Source organism: Sciurus vulgaris (assembly GCF_902686455.1).
Source record: "Sciurus vulgaris genome assembly, chromosome: 15".
In the NCBI taxonomy this organism is placed as follows: Eukaryota; Metazoa; Chordata; class Mammalia; order Rodentia; family Sciuridae; genus Sciurus; species Sciurus vulgaris.
Window position 1 is genome coordinate 85,762,262 of NC_136476.1, and position 17,804 is coordinate 85,780,065.

The following is a 17,804-nucleotide window of genomic DNA, read 5'->3' on the forward strand; positions in this document are numbered from 1 at the left end:
TCTGTGGTTATTGTTTCAGTATATATTTGTTAAGTACTGCATTGGAAATTGGAACTCACAGTGAAGTTGAGTGATGCTTTCAACATGTAGTAGTAATTTATTGAGCACCATGCTGGGTTATGAAGCAATGAAGCACCACAAGATAGGATAAAATTATAAAGTGTAGCAGTGATTCAGACAATAATTACAAATAGGAATTCAGATAAGTTTTAGATCAATATGAGCTGGATTCACCAAGGAAGGCTTCATGGATTTTTTTTTTCATTTATCTCATTCAACAACCATTATTGATCACTATCCAGGCACCACTGTAAGAAGTCTAAAGACAACTGAGATGATCATTGACCTTGGGGTAATAGATATATTTTTGTAATACTGCAATTGGGTCTGCTGGAGTTTAAGAACAGACAATTTTATTTTCTGTTTTTCCCAAACTGACCTTGTTTTGATCCCTCAGGATTTTCAGTTTAGAGCCCTGAAGAAAGTGAGAATCTTTGACTCCCCCGAGGAGTTGCCCAAGGAACGCTCGAGTCTTCTTGCCATATCCAACAAGTATGGTCTGGTCTTTGCTGGTGGAGCCAGTGGATTGCAGGTTTTTCCTACTAAAAACCTTCTTATCCAAAACAAACCTGGAGATGATCCCAATAAAATAGGTAAGTTCTCTGATTTATGTTGCATAGTAGAGAGAGGGCTGGGTGGTTTGCTGGTACGTTTTCTTTCCAAGAAATCATCTTTATGTTAAAATTAAAACTGTTTTTGAACCTAAGATTGACTCCCAAGATGACTAAGTTCCTCAGAGGTCAGAGGAAAGAACTTAGCATTATGCCATGCTTTTATTTTTGCTCAGTTGAGTTTGGGTTCTGGCTCTCCAGGAGAAGGGTTTTGTTACATGAGTATTTAGTTGGTACAATAATACCATCCAAACAAATGGGAATTTGTGCTACTTGGAGCATTTGTGGCAAAAATATTTTCAACACAGGGCAGCAGTCAGTTATTTCTATGACAACAGTCCTTGGATTATAATGTGTCATTATCTTTCTATAAGAAAATTAAGATTTATCTGTATAAATAGGTATCAGGCAGTATACATTTGTGTAGATAAAAAATTTTTCATATTGACCTGGATAAAAGTTTTTGGCTTTATGCTTAGAATATGCTGTTTTTGCTTTGTCTTTTTTTTTTTTTCTTTCTTTCTTAGTTGATAAAGTCCAAAGCTTGGTAGTTCCGATGAAATTCCCAGTCCATCACCTTGCCCTGAGCTGCGATAACCTCACACTGTCTGTGTGCATGATGTCTAGTGAATATGGTTCCATTATTGCTTTTTTTGATGTTCGGACATTCTCAAATGAGGTAAGCTACTGGTACAATGTAATGTCAATGTGGGAACCTAAGGAGATTTTATCATATGGAATTGTAACATGGAAGTTCCTTAGGTTGACCCTTCAAGTCTTTTTCTAGATTAAAATATGGGTTGGGGAAAAAAAACAAAAAAAACCTTAGCTGGGTGTGGTGGCATATACCTGTAATCCCAGCAGCTCGGAAAGTTGAGGCAGGAGGATTGTGAATTCAAAGCCAGCCTCAGCAACTTAGCAAGGCCTAAACAACTTGGTGAGACCCTGTCTCAAAATAAAATATAAAAAGGTCTGGGAATGTGGCTCAGTGGTTAAGCACCCCTGGGTTCAATCCTTGTTACAAAGAAAAAGACTTTAACTGTATAATCATAGATCTTTGATATAGAAGGCCTTAAAGAAATTATTTGATATACCAGTTGCCACAGGTATTATTTCTCTTTTATGCATGAGACAACCCATCAGGAAGGCTTAGGTTATTTGTCCAAAACCTCAGACTTTATAAAATAGATTCTATATTATTTATACATAGATATAGGTATTTGGTCTCTGGCATCTTAATGCAGTGTTCTGTTCCACACAGTTTAAGAATGATAATAATAATTAGTGTGTGTGTACTGATTGTGTCCTACACAAAGCATTTATATGTCTTGCGCTTCTTTGTGCCTACTATAGCCTCCCATGGTAGGTATGATTATCTTCATTTTATAGGTGGAAAAGCAGGCTTAAAGAGTTTAAGTAATTGTCCAATGTCCCAAAGGGCCAGGAAGCAGAACCAGAATTCTAATGTAGTTCCTGCTATTTATTGATTATTTTGCATTTGTACATTCCTTTGCTGGGAATCTTTCTGAGTGTGCTAGAGTAATTCCTTGCTTTTTTTTTTTTTTTTTTAATATTTGTGGTTGTAGATGAACACAATACCTTTATTTTTTATTTTTCTGTGGTGCTGAGGATGGAACCCAGTGCCTCACACATGCTAGACAAGTGCTCTACACTGTGCCACATGCCCAGCCCAATTCATTGCCATTTTCAAAGTTCTGTTGTCATTATTTATAACAGATAGGTTTGTAGAGTCAACTCTTTTTTTCATACTTCAGGAAGTACAGTGAACTGTGACTTATGAAAACTGTTTTCATTTGAATACTAAATGTATCTGTGTGTTTATTAATTTATTTTCTGTGTATTTATTTTAAAAGGCTAAACAGCAGAAACGCCCATTTGCCTATCACAAGCTTTTAAAGGATGCGGGAGGCATGGTGATCGATATGAAGTGGAACCCCACCGTCCCCTCCATGGCGGCAGTTTGTCTGGCTGATGGCAGTATTGCTGTCCTGCAAGTCACAGAAGTGGTGAAAGTGTGTGCCACTCTTCCTCCCACAGTGGCAGTGACGTCTGGTGGGTAATATAGGCTTTCATCTCATAACATACAGTAATGGTGATCTATTGAAAATCAACTTCTGGAACTAAAAGCGAATGGTTCTTTGTTTTATGGATGGTTTTTTCGTTCTTGTTAGGAACGAAAAAACGTTCTTGTTAGGTTTTGTTCTTTATTTCCATATAAAATGTCTTTGAAGCCAAACAGCATACATGAATTAATTTGAATGTGTTAGGAGAAAGAAGTATTTTGGTATTTCTGGTTTAAAATTGTGCTTCTGAGAATATATTTGGTTTCTGGATCCAAAAGAGTAGTCTTCTGAAAGTCATTTGTACCTTTATAGGAAAAGCATTAGAAATAACAAGTAGAAGCAGGATATAAGTCATAATAAAACCAGAGTTTCTGTGCTTCTGCTGGTGGGTGAGGTTTGCATAAGCTGCAGGCCCCTGCAGCCGAGAAACCTGTTGTAGTGTTAGCAGCCAATCAAGGCAGGGATGGCAGCAGTACTGCCATCAGCCAGACAAACTGCCACCATGGAGGGGTGACAGCTCTGAGGGTTGCACCCAGCAAAGCCCAGTTCTTCTCCACTACTGTTGAGTGGCATGTTAGCAGCTCTGTGGGTGGGTTGTGCTGTCCAGTGTTGAAGCAGATCTCAAGAGCTCATTGCCAGTTTCTTCTTTCTGGGTTCTTGTCTTGTGAATTTGAAAAATAAAATCCACTGATGATGAAGAGTGCATGCAAGAATAGGATTTATTCACGTGGGGAGAAAGGAGATAGAGCTCTAGCAGGACGAGAGGGAACCCCATGGGGGTTGTCACTTGAGTGTACTAGTCCCTGAGTTTATATAGCTTTGGGTCAAGGCTGTTGGTCAAAATTTATGCTAATCAAGTATAAACTGGTAGTTCTGTTGCTTGGCCCTGCAATCTCGTTGAGGTCTGCTACATTTTCTTTTTCCCCCTCTGCTGGTCAGGAAGGAGGAGGTTGAGATCTGTGGATCCTGGATGCTAAGGGGTTGGGCTGTGGTACTGTGCAGAGTGTGGGCCAGGCGGCCACAGTGGGACAGGTCATTCTTCTCTGACTTGCCTTGGCCCTGACTCATGGTACCTCGTGCCCATGCTGGCACAGCAGGCTCTCTGCAGCTGCAGCCTATGCTTACCTCCACTTCTCAACAGGGCCTGGTTGGCTGGCTGTGCAGCTTGTTGCTGGGGAGTCATGTCAGTAATCAACTTGCATCATTAAAATGATTTTACTTTTTTCATTCTGCTGTGTAGGGAAGATCCAGGGTCTTCCATGGGTGGCAGAGGAACAAGAGTGATGATTATGTAGTTGTGTGGTTGATGGCATTGGTTTGCTCCATATCTTTCAGTTTTTAATTGGCAGCATTCTCTTTTTGCCCAGTGTGCTGGAGCCCCAAAGGAAAGCAGCTGGCAGTAGGAAAACAGAATGGAACTGTGGTCCAGTATCTTCCTGTGAGTTCTCAAACTTCAGAACTTTTCTTAAGTTTTCCAGTTTTGGGGGGTAGTTTAGGAGCATATATGTTGTTTTTTCTTATTAAAAAGTAATTTATGCTCAACACAACCATGAGTAAAGAGTGGAACTCTCCTTTATCCCCTAGTCCTCCTTCAGTGGGTGGCCTTCCTCACTTATCTGAATGCTTATACAAATAGTGTATGGGCAGATGCATTATTTTTCTCTTGCTGATTAAGTAAAATGTGATCATATTCTACACACTGTTCCACCAATTTTATATTCCCAGTTCATTCCGTAAAAACAAGAGTTTAAGGGGGGAAAGGAGTTAGTGGAAAAGCTGTTACCATAATGCAGACTCACTCTGCATTAAACCCAGCATTTGTCTTTAAACTTAGTCCACTTAAAAGGTTTGGTTCCTCCATTTATAGACAGTGGAGAAAACAGATGCTATTGTTGTTGCCTGTGTACTCTGTTGTCCTCTCCCTGGGATTTTCTTGAGATAATACAAATGCCCCTCAAAACACATTGACTCGCACGTGTCTTTTCAGTCTTGGATTTGAAGGAGGGGTTTACAGGTGGTGCCAACGCCTGTCCTGACATTCCCCCCAAGACTGCTCTCTGGGCTTGCTGGGTAGAAATGTGGTAGTTCAAGTGTGAGGTCAAGACTTGATTTCTTCCATGTCACATTTAAAGAAACTATGATTGAGATGGCCTCTCTCTGCATCACTCAGGCTGGCCTCCACTTTTGAGCTCAAGCAATCCTCCTGCCTCAGCAGCCCAAGTAGCTGGGACAATAGGCATGCATGAGTGTGCCTGGCTTCTTATTTGTTATTGCCAAAAGTTGCTATGTGAAATTTGACACGTACTCTGTTGAGCATATTGGCCTTTGAAAAGATAATTCAGTTGGCTTGATTTTACTGCTTTGTTATTTACCTTTTTTTTCTTTTTTTTTAAATCATAACTTGGTGTGTATGGATGAGCTGTGGCCCCAGCCCTGTAATTTAATGTATAAGGTCTTTTTCCAATGCATTGCCTGTAGAGCTACTTCGTCCTCCTTAACGACTGCATCGTAGTTCACTGGTGTTTGTGCCACAGCTTGTCTACCTTACTATTTGATAGTCTCCTGCATCAGTACTAGTAGTTTTGTCACTGTGAGTACCGTTGCATTGAACATCCTTGTTGGCTGCATCTGAACGCATCTGAGTGAGTATTTCTCTAGGATAGGTTCTGGGAGTAGACAGTATACTTCTCTTTGGCCAAGTAGATGGAGCAAGGTTGCTTCTAGGGCAACAGGTTGGATTTGACAGTTTCATTGGATTATTTCCTTTGACTACTCTTCCCCCTACCAATCTCTTTCAGACTTTGCAGGAAAAAAAAGTCATTCCGTGTCCTCCATTCTATGAGTCAGATCATCCTGTCAGAGGTAATGCTGCTTTTCTAATGCACTGACCTAATGAGATACTGGCTCTGTTAAACAGACACTCCAGGTCAAATGACATATCTATGTACTTGTGCAGGGGGTATTGGTGCCTGTCCCATGAATAATGTCACTGTTCAGTCAGCTTATTAAACCTCTGTAGGGGTTACCCTGGAGACACCTGTGTCTCATGCTGAATGACTTGAAATGAATCCTGACTTTATTACAACTCTTAGGAATTTGTTCTGATTATAATTCAGCAGGAAAAAAGCCTACCACTTTGAATAAAGCTGGGTTTCTTATGTCTTTGCACCTGTGAATTTTATGTAGTCACTGAAACATAGAACTTTATTAAGTGTTAGTAATTTGATTTTTTACACATGGTATGTTAAATTTCATAGCATTAAGTGGCTATTTCAAACATGCAGTGCCTTTTGCCATCTCTCTTGCTGTCATTTGATTTCCTGCTGACTGGGGGTGTGTGTCTTTCAGTTCTGGACGTGCTGTGGATTGGTACATATGTCTTCACAATAGTGTATGCTGCTGCAGATGGGACCTTGGAAACATCTCCAGATGTGGTGATGGCTCTGTTGCCGGTATGCACATGCAAGAGTATCTTTGTCTTCTGGGAGTTGGAGATGTATTCTAATAACTTTAGACACTTGGGTTTCAGGTTTCTTCACTTGTTAGCAGTGGTGGTGTAGATATAGGTACAAGATGTCAATGGCGCACCATGTGCCTGGGGACCAAAATTATGGTGTCCACTTATAGCACCTGCAGATGTTTAGTTAGGGGTAAGAAAAATGATAAAGCTTGCTTTTACCTAAGTCATAAACTGTAAGTCTTGGTTAATCTGATAAAGAAATTTTAGAAAAGAGAATATGTTGATTAAAAAATTCAAGTATTTATTGAATATATCCAGTGGGTCAGGCCCTGCTTTAAAACTGAAAATACAGAGGTGATCAGGACAAAGCCCTTGCTTTTGTAGATCTACATTCTAATTAATGTAGTAGTTGACAATCAGTACAGCGTCAAGGAGGGATGGGGTTGTGGAGAGAGGAAGGCAGTGTGAATGGGTGGTGATGAGGGCACCGCTGTCAGTGGGGTGGTCGTCGAGGGCCTCTCTGAGAAGGAGCCCTGTGAGCAGAGGAGCACATGGAGAGGAGTGAGTCCTTTTGAAGATAAGGGAAGAACATTGATAATAAGATCAATAATGTGTTGCTAAGTACTTAGTATGCTAACCTGTGTGTTTGTACATAGATTTGGGTGAATTTTCTTGTAAACTTTAAATGGTTTTGTCTTTTGAGATTCCTAACTAGGTAGGATTCAAGAAAAAACATTGCTCTTAAGGTTTTATTTTCTCACACTGTTTATTGTAGAAAAAAGAAGAAAAGCACCCAGAGGTATTCGTGAACTTTATGGAGCCCTGTTATGGCAGCTGCACAGAGAGACAGCATCATTACTACCTCAGTTACATCGAGGAGTGGTGAGCACAAGGGTCACTGTGGTCACTGACAGGTCATACCTCAGGCACTCTGTTCCACCTGGAAATTTTTTCTGTAAGGGAGAAAGGTTAAGGCTGAGATGCCCTGAGCTTATTATTATTATTTTTTTTCCTGATGTTATTTTCAGCTGATGCTTGATAATGTCTTTCTAACTACTGCTTCTGTTTCTCCCACCTTGAGTTATTTAAATTGACTATATACTATGAAAAGTCCAGTTTTCTCAATAACCCCAGTGATGAGATGTGATAATATTCATTTTTGAGGAACATATTAAAAGTTTCTTTCTGAGCGAAGATTCCTTTGAAAGAAAAATTGTGTTAAGTACCCTTTCCTTCAGCTAGGTTTTTCTGCTTTTAGGGCCTGTATTTGTTGTGAACTTGAGTTGATTCTGTTCTGTTGTTCCTCTGTTTTCACCTGGGTAGACAGTGGGTAGATTCTTCAGGATTTCACACCAGAAACTAAAAAGCTCAGCTCTGCACATGGAGCCCTCCCACCTTTCCTCAGCTAGATAGGAAGCCTTGCCCTCTCATTGACTTGTGCAGGGAAGCATCACAGAGGTTACCATAGACCCAGTTTGGCTTAGAGTCGTTGATGTGCTTGAACTTAATGGTCTTTTGGTTTTATTCTTAAGGGATTTAGTGCTGGCAGCATCTGCAGCTTCCACAGAAGTTAGTATCCTTGCACGACAGAGTGATCAGGTAAATTTCTCTTTTTTGTTACCTTTCTGTTGTGTGATACATTTCCAAGAAGTATTTTGGAGGGACTTAACTATGTGGTTAAGATTGAGATGAGGTCACATCCCTCTTAATGGGTTTCTGGGTGAGAGCAAAGCCTAGATGGCAGATACCTTAGATACAATGGCTTGGGTATTGCATTGGAGAGACGTGGGTGTCAGGTGCAATAGTTCCTTCAAGGTCTTAAAGCCCTCTGTTTCCTTAGGATCCATGCACAGCCTGTGGAAACATCCTAGTAAGCAGCCTCCAACCAGAGTATACCTGGATATGTAGAAACTTTCTGCCTGGCTCCATTTTGCCATCCTTTTTTTTTTTTTTTTCTTCTTTTTTCTTTTTCTTTTTCTTTCACTTAAACCTGTCCCTTCCATATAATTAACTTTAACTTTTAATTATAACTGTAATAATCAATTATGGAAGAGAAACGTGCACATGATATCAAATTGTCTTTCCTCAGAAAAGCAGGTGCTCCTGAATTTACAGTGGGGTTACATCCCAGTCCACAAGTCAAAAATGCATTGAACACCTAACCTATAGAACCTCAGAGCTGGCAGCACAGTGCAGTGTCAGTTGTTTGCCCTGGAGACTGGATGACTAGAGCTGCAGCTGCTGCTGCTGCCGCCCATAGCATGAGTATCCACGTTCAGTACTTACCTAGTCGTAATGGACTGTACCTTGGAAAGCTTTCATAATAGTGTTTACAACAGGTCAGGGACTTCACACACCAGAAACCGAGAAATCAATTTTGAAAATAAATGCTTAGTTCCTGAACTCTTCATGATTCCCCAGATTTCAGAGTTCCCAGTCAACACATAAAGCTAAATTACGTGAGGTGTTTTTTTCTTCTTTCCTATTTAAAAAATGTCAGGAGGAACCAGTAAAAAACTCTAACCAACAGGGACTTTGTTTTCCCCTTAGATCAACTGGGAGTCTTGGTTACTGGAGGATTCAAGTCGGGCTGAACTTCCCGTGACTGACAAGAGTGATGACTCCTTGCCCATGGGAGTTGCCATAGACTACACCAACCAAGTGGAGATCAACATCAGTAAGTTCCACTGGCTTGGTCAGGAATAGTCTCTATCCTAGAAATGGTTGGTATCAAAAAGTCAGTTAGACAAGTTCATGAGTCCTCTCTGCTGGGCACTTTTGACTTCTTGCAGCACGATTCTACCCAGAGTGATAAAGGGTACATTGCAACAACACTAAAACTAATTTGAATGAATGAATACTCATTGATGAACCACTGCCAGGCACTGTGTGTGTCTATGCACATGCATGTCTGCATACTTTAGAGTCTGGCTGAAGTATATAACATTCTGATTTCACAACTTGGTTTCTTTGCCTGTTGAAGTTTCCTAGTGACCTCCCAAGGGAGTGGATCCCATTCCAGGACTTCACACTAGTGCTTGGTTAATGCAAAAATTAGAAAACAGAGACCTGAAGTCCACGGCTTGTATTTGGGGCCTGGGTGTGTGCTCTCAATGTGTTTTCTCCCCCATAGGAGCTCAAGAGCACTGCAGTTAGTAAAATATAAAAGTGTAAAAAGGAGTCTTTGTCTGCTGGTTTAGAGACTGTCCCTGCTGGACACCATTAAGTTCCTTGTCCTTTCCCTGATTATGCAGGTGTATTTGGTCTGATTAGCTCACTTGCTACAATTCTCTGGAAATCTCAGTTGACAAGGTACATAATGAATGTACAGTAGTTCGACCTTTCTGTACCCTGCTGGGTGTTTTCCAGGGTCTACTCTTGTCTTTTTCTCTTAAACCTGGCACTTCTTAGAGCCCTCTGTCTTGGTCAGCGAAATGCTGAACCTACCTCCTGAACACTGAGACTCATAAAAAAGAGCCTGTGGAGAGTGCAGGGCTGCTGGAGCATCCTGCAGGGCCCAGGAGGATGATGGTGATCTGATAGTGACAGGAGCACTCGCTAAATAGCTGGTGCATGAATGGTGTTCAGATGCGCATCAACACCCAGGCTGAGTGGCTGTGAGATGAGACCCCTGGCCCCCTTCTTGTGCAGGGCAATCTTTCCCTTCCAGGCCCAGTCCCTCAAATTGACTTGGCTCTTTTATCACCTTTGTTTTCTTTTCAAACAGATGATGAAAAGACCCTCCCTCCTGCTCCAGTTCTCATGTTACTTTCAACAGATGGTGTACTTTGTCCATTTTATATGATCAATCAAAATCCTGGGGTTAGGTCCCTTATCAAGACCCCTGAGCGACTTTCATTAGAAGGAGAACGACAACCCAAGTCTTCAGGTACGTGCCTCTGCCTGCTCTGGCGGACGGAGATCCCCTGGGTGAGCACAGGAGCACCCCCCAGGAAGAAGACCGCCAAGGGATGCTTGTGGTAGTCCTCGCCTTTGCCTTACCTTAGTCAGGCTTGTGCCCATCTCTTCCTTGAACATGTACCTGTGTCACCCCAGGCTCGTTTCCTGATTTTTCCTTCAGGGAAGAGGAAGGTCAGCCACATTGATCCTGTCAGGTTATTTACCCTTTGTTTTCAGATCCATATTCTAAAAATGTGTTTAACCATGAGGACTTGGTTAACTTGATGATTCACGCTCATGCAGTGAAAGACTGTATAACCATTAACAGTATTACATCCATTGACAAAGAGTGGCACACCATGAGAAAGCACCACAGGATATGTGATCCCTTTTTATGAGAAAAAGTATAGACATAGAAGAAGCCCTTGAGGTGGATATTGACTAATGCTGCTAGGTGGTGAGAATGTGGGGGTTTTATTTTCTTATGTTTGTATTTCATTTTAGTTTTTTTCTTTCTCTTTGAAAATATTACTAATCATGTATTGGAGAAAAATGAGAAAGACCATAAAAATTATTGATTTTTAAATTTCATTAATTATTTAATTGATCATTTAATTATTTGGGCATGTAACTGTGATAAGATTCTTTTTCTTCTAGTATGGCTAAAAAAGTCCATAATGTAAGCAGTTTCATGTCTAAGAAAAACTCGGTTGACCAGCTGGATTGAATAAGGCTGACATTATAATTAGCTCCCTAATATAGAGTGATTATTTTTTGTGGTCCTGGGGATTGAACCCAGGGCCTCGTGCTTGTGAGGCGAGCACTCTACCAACTGAGCTATCTCCCAGCCCTAGAGTGATAATTAATAGGGCCCTTCAGATACTGGGCCCTGCCTACTGCAGTGCTGCCCCAGGTAGATATCAGGTGGCTGGCATAGACAGAGCCAGTATTGGAAAGCCTATTATCTTTAGTGCGGTGATCTTTGAGTTGCGTTGCCCTTGGTTGTTGTGAGTGCCATCAACTACTGCACCCAGTCTGGTCTGTTTGTATAACAAGTAGGACAGCCTGTAAGTCAGCAGCCTAAGGGGCAGGTGTTTCTCCTTTGCTGCTGCCCATCAAATGCCCCAGCACCCGGAGGTTGGTTTTACTGTTGGCCTCTCTAGAGAGTCCTCTTCTCTCACAGCTGGTGCAGAGGTAACAGTCATGCTCAGAAGAGTGGGCAAGAGCCCCTGACGTGGGAGAAAGTCTGTCCTGGCGGTCTCCAGGTGGAGATGAGGCCTAGGTCATGGGTGTGGAAAGCATTAATGGCCTGCTTCTGTGCTGCTGCTCCTGGACGGTGTTGAAGACCAGAGTGGCAGGGTGATGGGTTCCACGTGTGCAGTTCTGGTTTTAGTGGGAAAAATGCCTGCGACGTCCTTATGGGCTGGCATGTTTTTTTTACCTTGGCCTACCTGATAAGTGGAAGTGACTGACATCTGTGTTTAAAGAAGTTAGCTGTTACTGATTCTGTGTGTGTTGTGTTAAAGAAGTACTTGCAGAATATGTTGTTGCATTATTGTGTTTTCATAGAAGTGGCAATCTGCTTGGGTCTGTTTTCAGACAACGGTACTTTCATACTTCTACATATTTCATTGCTTTAGACAGTATCTCCCATGGAGATTAACTGTCTTCTCAGCCAATATGGAAGAACCAAAGCACATTAATGTAAATAAAAAGCATATTGACGAAAATTATCCTTTTTGTTTATTTAGTCATTTCAAGAATTTATGTGTTTACCTTACAGAAAGTTTGAAAAACAAAACAAATTTTAAAAAGTTTCAAAATTTCATTTTTGTGGTACTTGGGATTGAACCCAGGGCCTCATACCTGCTCTGCCACTGAGCTGTATCCCCAAACAAAACCAATTCTAAGTCTGTCTTTGGAGGCATTCTTTTCCAGTGTTTTTCTTTAAGCATCTTTCTTTGAGTTGTAAGAAAGGATGTGTATGTCCTTGGAATGTTGGCTTTCAGCTTGAGTCCTAAGCATTGTTAGGTTCTTAGGCTTCGTCGTGGTTTGTTAAGAGTGACTGTTGCTGGGCGTGGTGGCACATGCCTATAATCCCAGTGGCCTGGGAGGCTGAGGCAGGACGATCACACATTCAAAGTCAACCTCAGCAACTTAACGAGGCCCTACGCAACTTAGTGAGACCCTGTCTCAAAATAAAGAATAAAAAAAGGGCTGGGAATGTGGCTCAGTGGGTTAATCATCCTGGTACCAAAAAAAAAAAGTTCTTAGAATTCATTGACTCTTTTTCACCATTTGGATTGTATTAAATATCTTTTTCATTCTTTAGATTATTTTTATAGACTTTTTTCTTAGGAGAGATTATTTGGTCCATTATTTTGTGGGTTTTGAGACATTCTTCCAGAATATTTTCTAAAAACATGCTAAATTATTTTCCTACTGATTATAAAATGTTTCATGTTTATTTCACCATCTAATCGTGGAGGATCGTACATATTTAAATTTTAATAATTTAGAGAACAATAAAATTGTCCCCACTTAAATTTATAGTTCTTTGGTTAGAGATTGAATGTATTTTCTTTTTGCGAATTAGTTTCCCATCTTATGTTTATTAGAGTCTTGACATTTTTATTTTATTTGTGGTTTATGTTTTGGTGGTATTAGGGATTGAACCAGAGCCTCACGCTTCTAGGCAAGTACTGCACCACTCACTGAATGATATTCCCCAGCCCCTAGAGGCTTGCGATATTTTTAATCTCAATTTGTCTGAGTTTTTAAAAAACTGCAAAACATATTGTTTGTCTTTTACTAGAGACTTTCTAGTTCATGTGCTATTTATCATTTCTAAGTATTTTTTATGCCATAAAATTTAACATTTTTCTGTGATATTTTTGTCACAAATTTATCAAGTTGGTAGACTGTCAGAGACCTCACATGTAAGTTTGCGCTTTGCCCCCTTTGAGATATATGTACATAAGTGCTTTCGTGTATAAGTTTTTAGTTCATCTGGAATTGCTTTAGTGAGTATTTTGAGGAAGCAATTTAAATTAGATTTTTCCTGGTTGTTAACTAGATGGTGCAGAATGTCTCACTTGTCCCCATTACTATTGCCGTAGGAATGCCAAGAAATATGTTTTCTGTATTACCTGATGGGTCTCCATGAGGTCCAGTTAGCCAGTCTAAGATCTTTTCTGTTTTCTTATTTCTTCTGAGCCTCAAGTTTCCTTCCTGTTAGGGGACGCCTGCCGTGGAAAGTCCAGCACCACTTTTTTTGTTGTTTTTGTCTTCTTGAATTAGGATCACTGTTCAAACCCTTCTCCACTTGCTTTCTGTTGTGTGGATCTCAGTGTTACAGAGTGTTAACTTTTTCCTCCCCTTTCTCCTTGATTTTCATTACAGGAAGTACTCCCACCACCCCAACCTCCTCTCAAGCCCCCCAAAAGCTTGACACCTGTGCAGCAGCAGCCCCTGCCTCCCTTCCGTCCGCGCTGCCTGCTGCTCCCATCGCTACCTTCCCTGTGCCTTCTGCTGGGGGCCCCCCTGCCGTATTCTCCTGCGGTTCTTCATCCTTAAAGTCCTCTGCTTCTGTCACTGGGGAGCCCCCTCCATATCCCAGTGGCTCTGACAATCCCAAAGCAGCCCTGGGCACTTCTCCCTTCTCTTTTACTCCTTCCAAAGCCTCCGTGGCTCCCACCCCTGCAGTGTCACCCATGGCCCCGTCTGCTACTTCCTTCTCCTTCGGATCATCGGGTTTTAAGCCTGCCCTGGAAAGCACACCAGTGCCAAGTGTGTCTGCCCCAAGCATGGGAATGAAACCCTCCTTCCCGCCTTCAGCCTCTGCGGTCAAGGTCAACCTTAGTGAAAAGTAAGTCACTTTTAAAGTTTGAGTCTTTTGTGCAGTTGGTAGAAAATGGTGCATGTCATCTGCTGGAAGCAGAGCCTCTGCAAGTAGAGTCACAGAGGTTTTTTTTCTGAAATGATGCTTGCAAATGGTTAAAATTCAGCCAGCCTAAAGGTTTGTACTTCGTCAATGGACAGTCCAGAAGATTCTCTCAGGTAGCATTTTTTTTACTACTAGAGATTTACGTTTGAATACTTGTTTTGCTTTTTTAGAGTAGGAATCATTCCTCATTTTAACTGAGGAAAGCAATCCAGAGCATCCATCCTGGAGAGAATGAGCCCTCTTCATCATCTTCCTCTCCAGGTCCATCCTAAACCCAGCCATTTTCTCAGCTGAAAAACGCTGCCACTCCAGTGAGCTGGTGCAACTGTAGATGTATGAGTCCTGCCTGGCAGTCCCCAGTGGCTTCTCAGTGCTGTTGGAGGACCGTCCAAGCTCTTTAGCACGGTATCCAGTGTCCTCTGGATCTAGGTCCTGCCCATGCACTCTTATCTATTTACTTCTTCTTCGGTTTACTCCTTTCCCTCCACTCAACCTTACACTTCTTGAGGGAAGCCCTTCCTTATACCTTGTTTTTCTCTTTCTGAGACAGGGTCTTGCTGTGTTCCTCAGGCTGGCCTTGAGCTCATGGGCTCATGGGCTCAGGTGACCCTGCCTCAGCCTCCAGAGCACTGGGACTACAGGCAGTGCCCCACACTCAGCTCCCTTTCACCTTACAGTCCCGAGTATCTCTACCACCAGCTCTTCACCCTTCTTGCCTGTGCCATCTCCTGTTTTAATGGTGGTGCTGTGGCCACATTGTCATTAATATCCAGTTGTCACACAGCCACTGCATTCCATCTTACTGGCTGCACTGTAGTGTGACTGGTCATATAATGATGGATATTTAGCATTTTATACTTTATTCACAATGGACTTTACACTTCCATTAGAACATAAGCATTCCAAAGATGGTGACCTGCTTTCTTTTTCCCTTTTCACTCCCCAGAGGAGACAATCACCCCAAAATGAGCTCTTATAATTGGGTTCCACCCTGATTTTTAGACTAGAAAATAATCATTTCATATCATGATAAACTTTGTCTCATCTACATTGATGTTTTAGTTGAATAGTTTATTTCTAAGTAAGCAGATGGTGTCACCCTTTGTGAATGCAGGTAAGCATTTGTTTCCTGGAGGCACTGTAGTGTGTATGGTAAGTTTTTCTTTGGGGGCCTGCCATTTTCGAGTCCCGGGGTTCAGTCCCCAGCACTGCCAAAAAAAAAAATGCTATTCTTTGGTGGTGTTGCTTATTCCCTGTGTGAAAGAACCTTCTAGCAGGCCCTTTTGATGCAGTCACACTGCCATTTTCAGGTTCACCACGGTGGCCACCTCTGCTGCTGTCAGTAGCTCTCCAAGTGCACCCTCGATGCTGCCGTTCTCTGCTGCCTCCAAGCCAGCTGTCTCTGGACCACTCAGCCACCCCACACCTCTCTCAGCATCATCTGACTCCATGTCTCTGAAGTCCTCAGTCTCTCCCTCACCATCAGGTATGGTTTGAAGCCAACAGCTTTAGACCTCAGTCTTTGTATATCAGCAGTTCTCATTGCGTTAAGAATCTTGGCTAACATAGTTGGACAAGATCATATTTTTCTTGCTTTCTGTGTCTCACACTAATGTGCTGTGATTTTTGCACTCTGAATTGGGAAATTTGCAGTGGATTCAGTGCTGCCAGGCTTCTCTCTGATGCTTGTGTTAGAGAGTCAAAAAGGTGTCTTGCTGTTGGGCATTTGTCTGCAGGTGCAGCCTGCCCTGTGTGAAGCGCAGTCACAGAAAGCCTCAGTGAGTGCCTCCTGTGCCTAGTGCCATACAGCAGGCACTTGAATTAATTAAAGATAATTCACGGGAATGATTATAGACAAGTTAAATTGCAGTATATTATGAAACCCATGGACAAATGAACCTAGCCTGTCTTTTTTTTTTCTCCTTTCAAATCTACAGAGGTTACAAAAGTTGTATGTAAATTTTTTTTCTGAAACAAATTTAAGAGTTAATTATAGACAAAGTGTGGCTCTCTTAAAAACAAGGACACACCTAGTATATTATTAGACTTGGGAAATTTAACAACAATCTAAACTCATTCACATTTCTACAGTTGTCCCAATAATGTTCGTCATGAGTTTTTTCCTCCTCCAATCCAGAAGCAATTAGAGATCAGACTCTGTATTCTGTTGTTTCTTTGGTCTCACTTAATCTCAAATAGTTCTTAAGCCTTTTTTGTCTTGTGCTGCATTGATACTTGTGAACAAGTCAGGCATAGTTTTGGGGACTGTCCCTTAGTTTGAATTTGGTGGTTTCCACATCATGAGGTTGAGGGTAAAGATTTTGGGCAAGAATACCACATGGGACATGTGTATCACATTGAAAGCTTTTGTTCTCTCCTGACAGGTACAGTGAGCTTATTCACAAGGTTAAGGTGGTATTGACCTGGTCTTATTTTGGTATATACTAAGCATACATTGATCTGTGAAATTCCTAAAATTTTTGCTCTTTACCCTTTGCTCAGGAGAAAGGCTACCTTGTGAAACTTGCCCAAATTTCCTCATTCTGAAAGGCATGTGTCTATTTATGACCCAGAAGAATCATTTTGGTCTTGTCCCAGTTTTTCACTGGTTAGGAGAAAAAACTTGAACCATATTACACATACACCTTGTTTCTACTGCTCACCTCTTAAGTTCCCCACTACAGTCACCATTACTTTATTCTTTTTTACCCCAGTTGTACTGGGGATTGAACCCATAGACCCATATATACTTTATCACTGAGCTATATCTGCCTCCACATTCTTGTTATTACAGGTGTGTTCCACTGTGCCTGGCTTGTTGTTCAATTTTTAAAGAATGAGTGTTCTAGATTATTGGATCTCAGTGCCAGTTATACACTAAATTTGCTGGGAGATCCACTTCTAGCATTTTTTTTTTTTTTTGGCGGTGCTGGGGACTTGAACCCAGGGCCTTGTGCTTGAGAGGCAAGCACTCAACCAACTGAGCTATATCCCCAGCCCTTACTTCTAGCATTTTAATCAGACCCTGGGAATGAAGCTTTGGTATGAATTTTTAGTGTGTTTGGTTTTTAAAAGTGCCCTAGGTGACTATAATATGCAACAGAGTGAGAATTGTCTTAGAAGCTTCCAAAAGGGTCCTGAATACTATAAGGTCTCACAAGGTGATGGCATTCTTGTTCTAGTCTAATGGGTAAAACTTCAAGGTTCTTCAAGGAGTAAGGATAGGCCAGAGGGTCAGTCTCTTGGGTCCTGCATTTGGATGTGCATACTTATGAGATACGTTCTAGCTTAACTCACTTATATAAGTGGTTTACATCAGGCCTCGGATGTGGCTCAGTGGCAGAGCACTTGCCTAGCCTGCTTGAGGCTCTGGATTCCATCCCCAGCACTGCAAAAAAATAAGAAACAAAAAAATGTTTCATACTCAGAATTTTTTTTTCTAATCTTGAACATTTACTTAGTTATATATCATATCCCCTGTTTGAGATCATAGAAATCTTTACAACAAAAATCAATCTTTTGAACACAATTTTAAATGAGCTAAAGTCAGTCTATTTTGGAGCTCTTCTATCGAGCATGGAGAAAGGTGTGAGGCAGAGCCTTGTCTCAGGTGAGGCGGGGCTCTTCACAAATAATGCAGTGCAGCATTACATCTGAAACGTGAACAGAAGAAAGGCTAAGAGAGCTTTTAACTTTCTTTTTGTCGCACCCAGAATTTTAACATCTAATTTATTATTATCTTG

At 41.4% G+C, this 17,804-nt stretch overlaps 1 protein-coding gene across 3 annotated transcripts in view; it reads left to right on the forward strand.

The window, feature by feature from the left end:
• NUP214 (nucleoporin 214) overlaps positions 1-17,804 on the forward strand; it is an 85,494-nt gene that overhangs the window by 2,408 nt on the left and 65,282 nt on the right. For all 3 annotated transcript variants that reach the window (XM_079111684.1, XM_079111685.1, XM_079111683.1), the window contains exons 2-13: positions 458-653; positions 1,199-1,350; positions 2,546-2,744; positions 4,123-4,193; positions 5,554-5,617; positions 6,104-6,207; positions 6,991-7,097; positions 7,748-7,814; positions 8,766-8,892; positions 9,943-10,104; positions 13,518-13,983; positions 15,372-15,547. In XM_079111684.1, the coding sequence (XP_078967810.1) occupies positions 458-653; positions 1,199-1,350; positions 2,546-2,744; positions 4,123-4,193; positions 5,554-5,617; positions 6,104-6,207; positions 6,991-7,097; positions 7,748-7,814; positions 8,766-8,892; positions 9,943-10,104; positions 13,518-13,983; positions 15,372-15,547 (1,891 nt within the window). The remainder of the gene's footprint in view (positions 1-457; positions 654-1,198; positions 1,351-2,545; positions 2,745-4,122; positions 4,194-5,553; positions 5,618-6,103; positions 6,208-6,990; positions 7,098-7,747; positions 7,815-8,765; positions 8,893-9,942; positions 10,105-13,517; positions 13,984-15,371; positions 15,548-17,804) is intronic.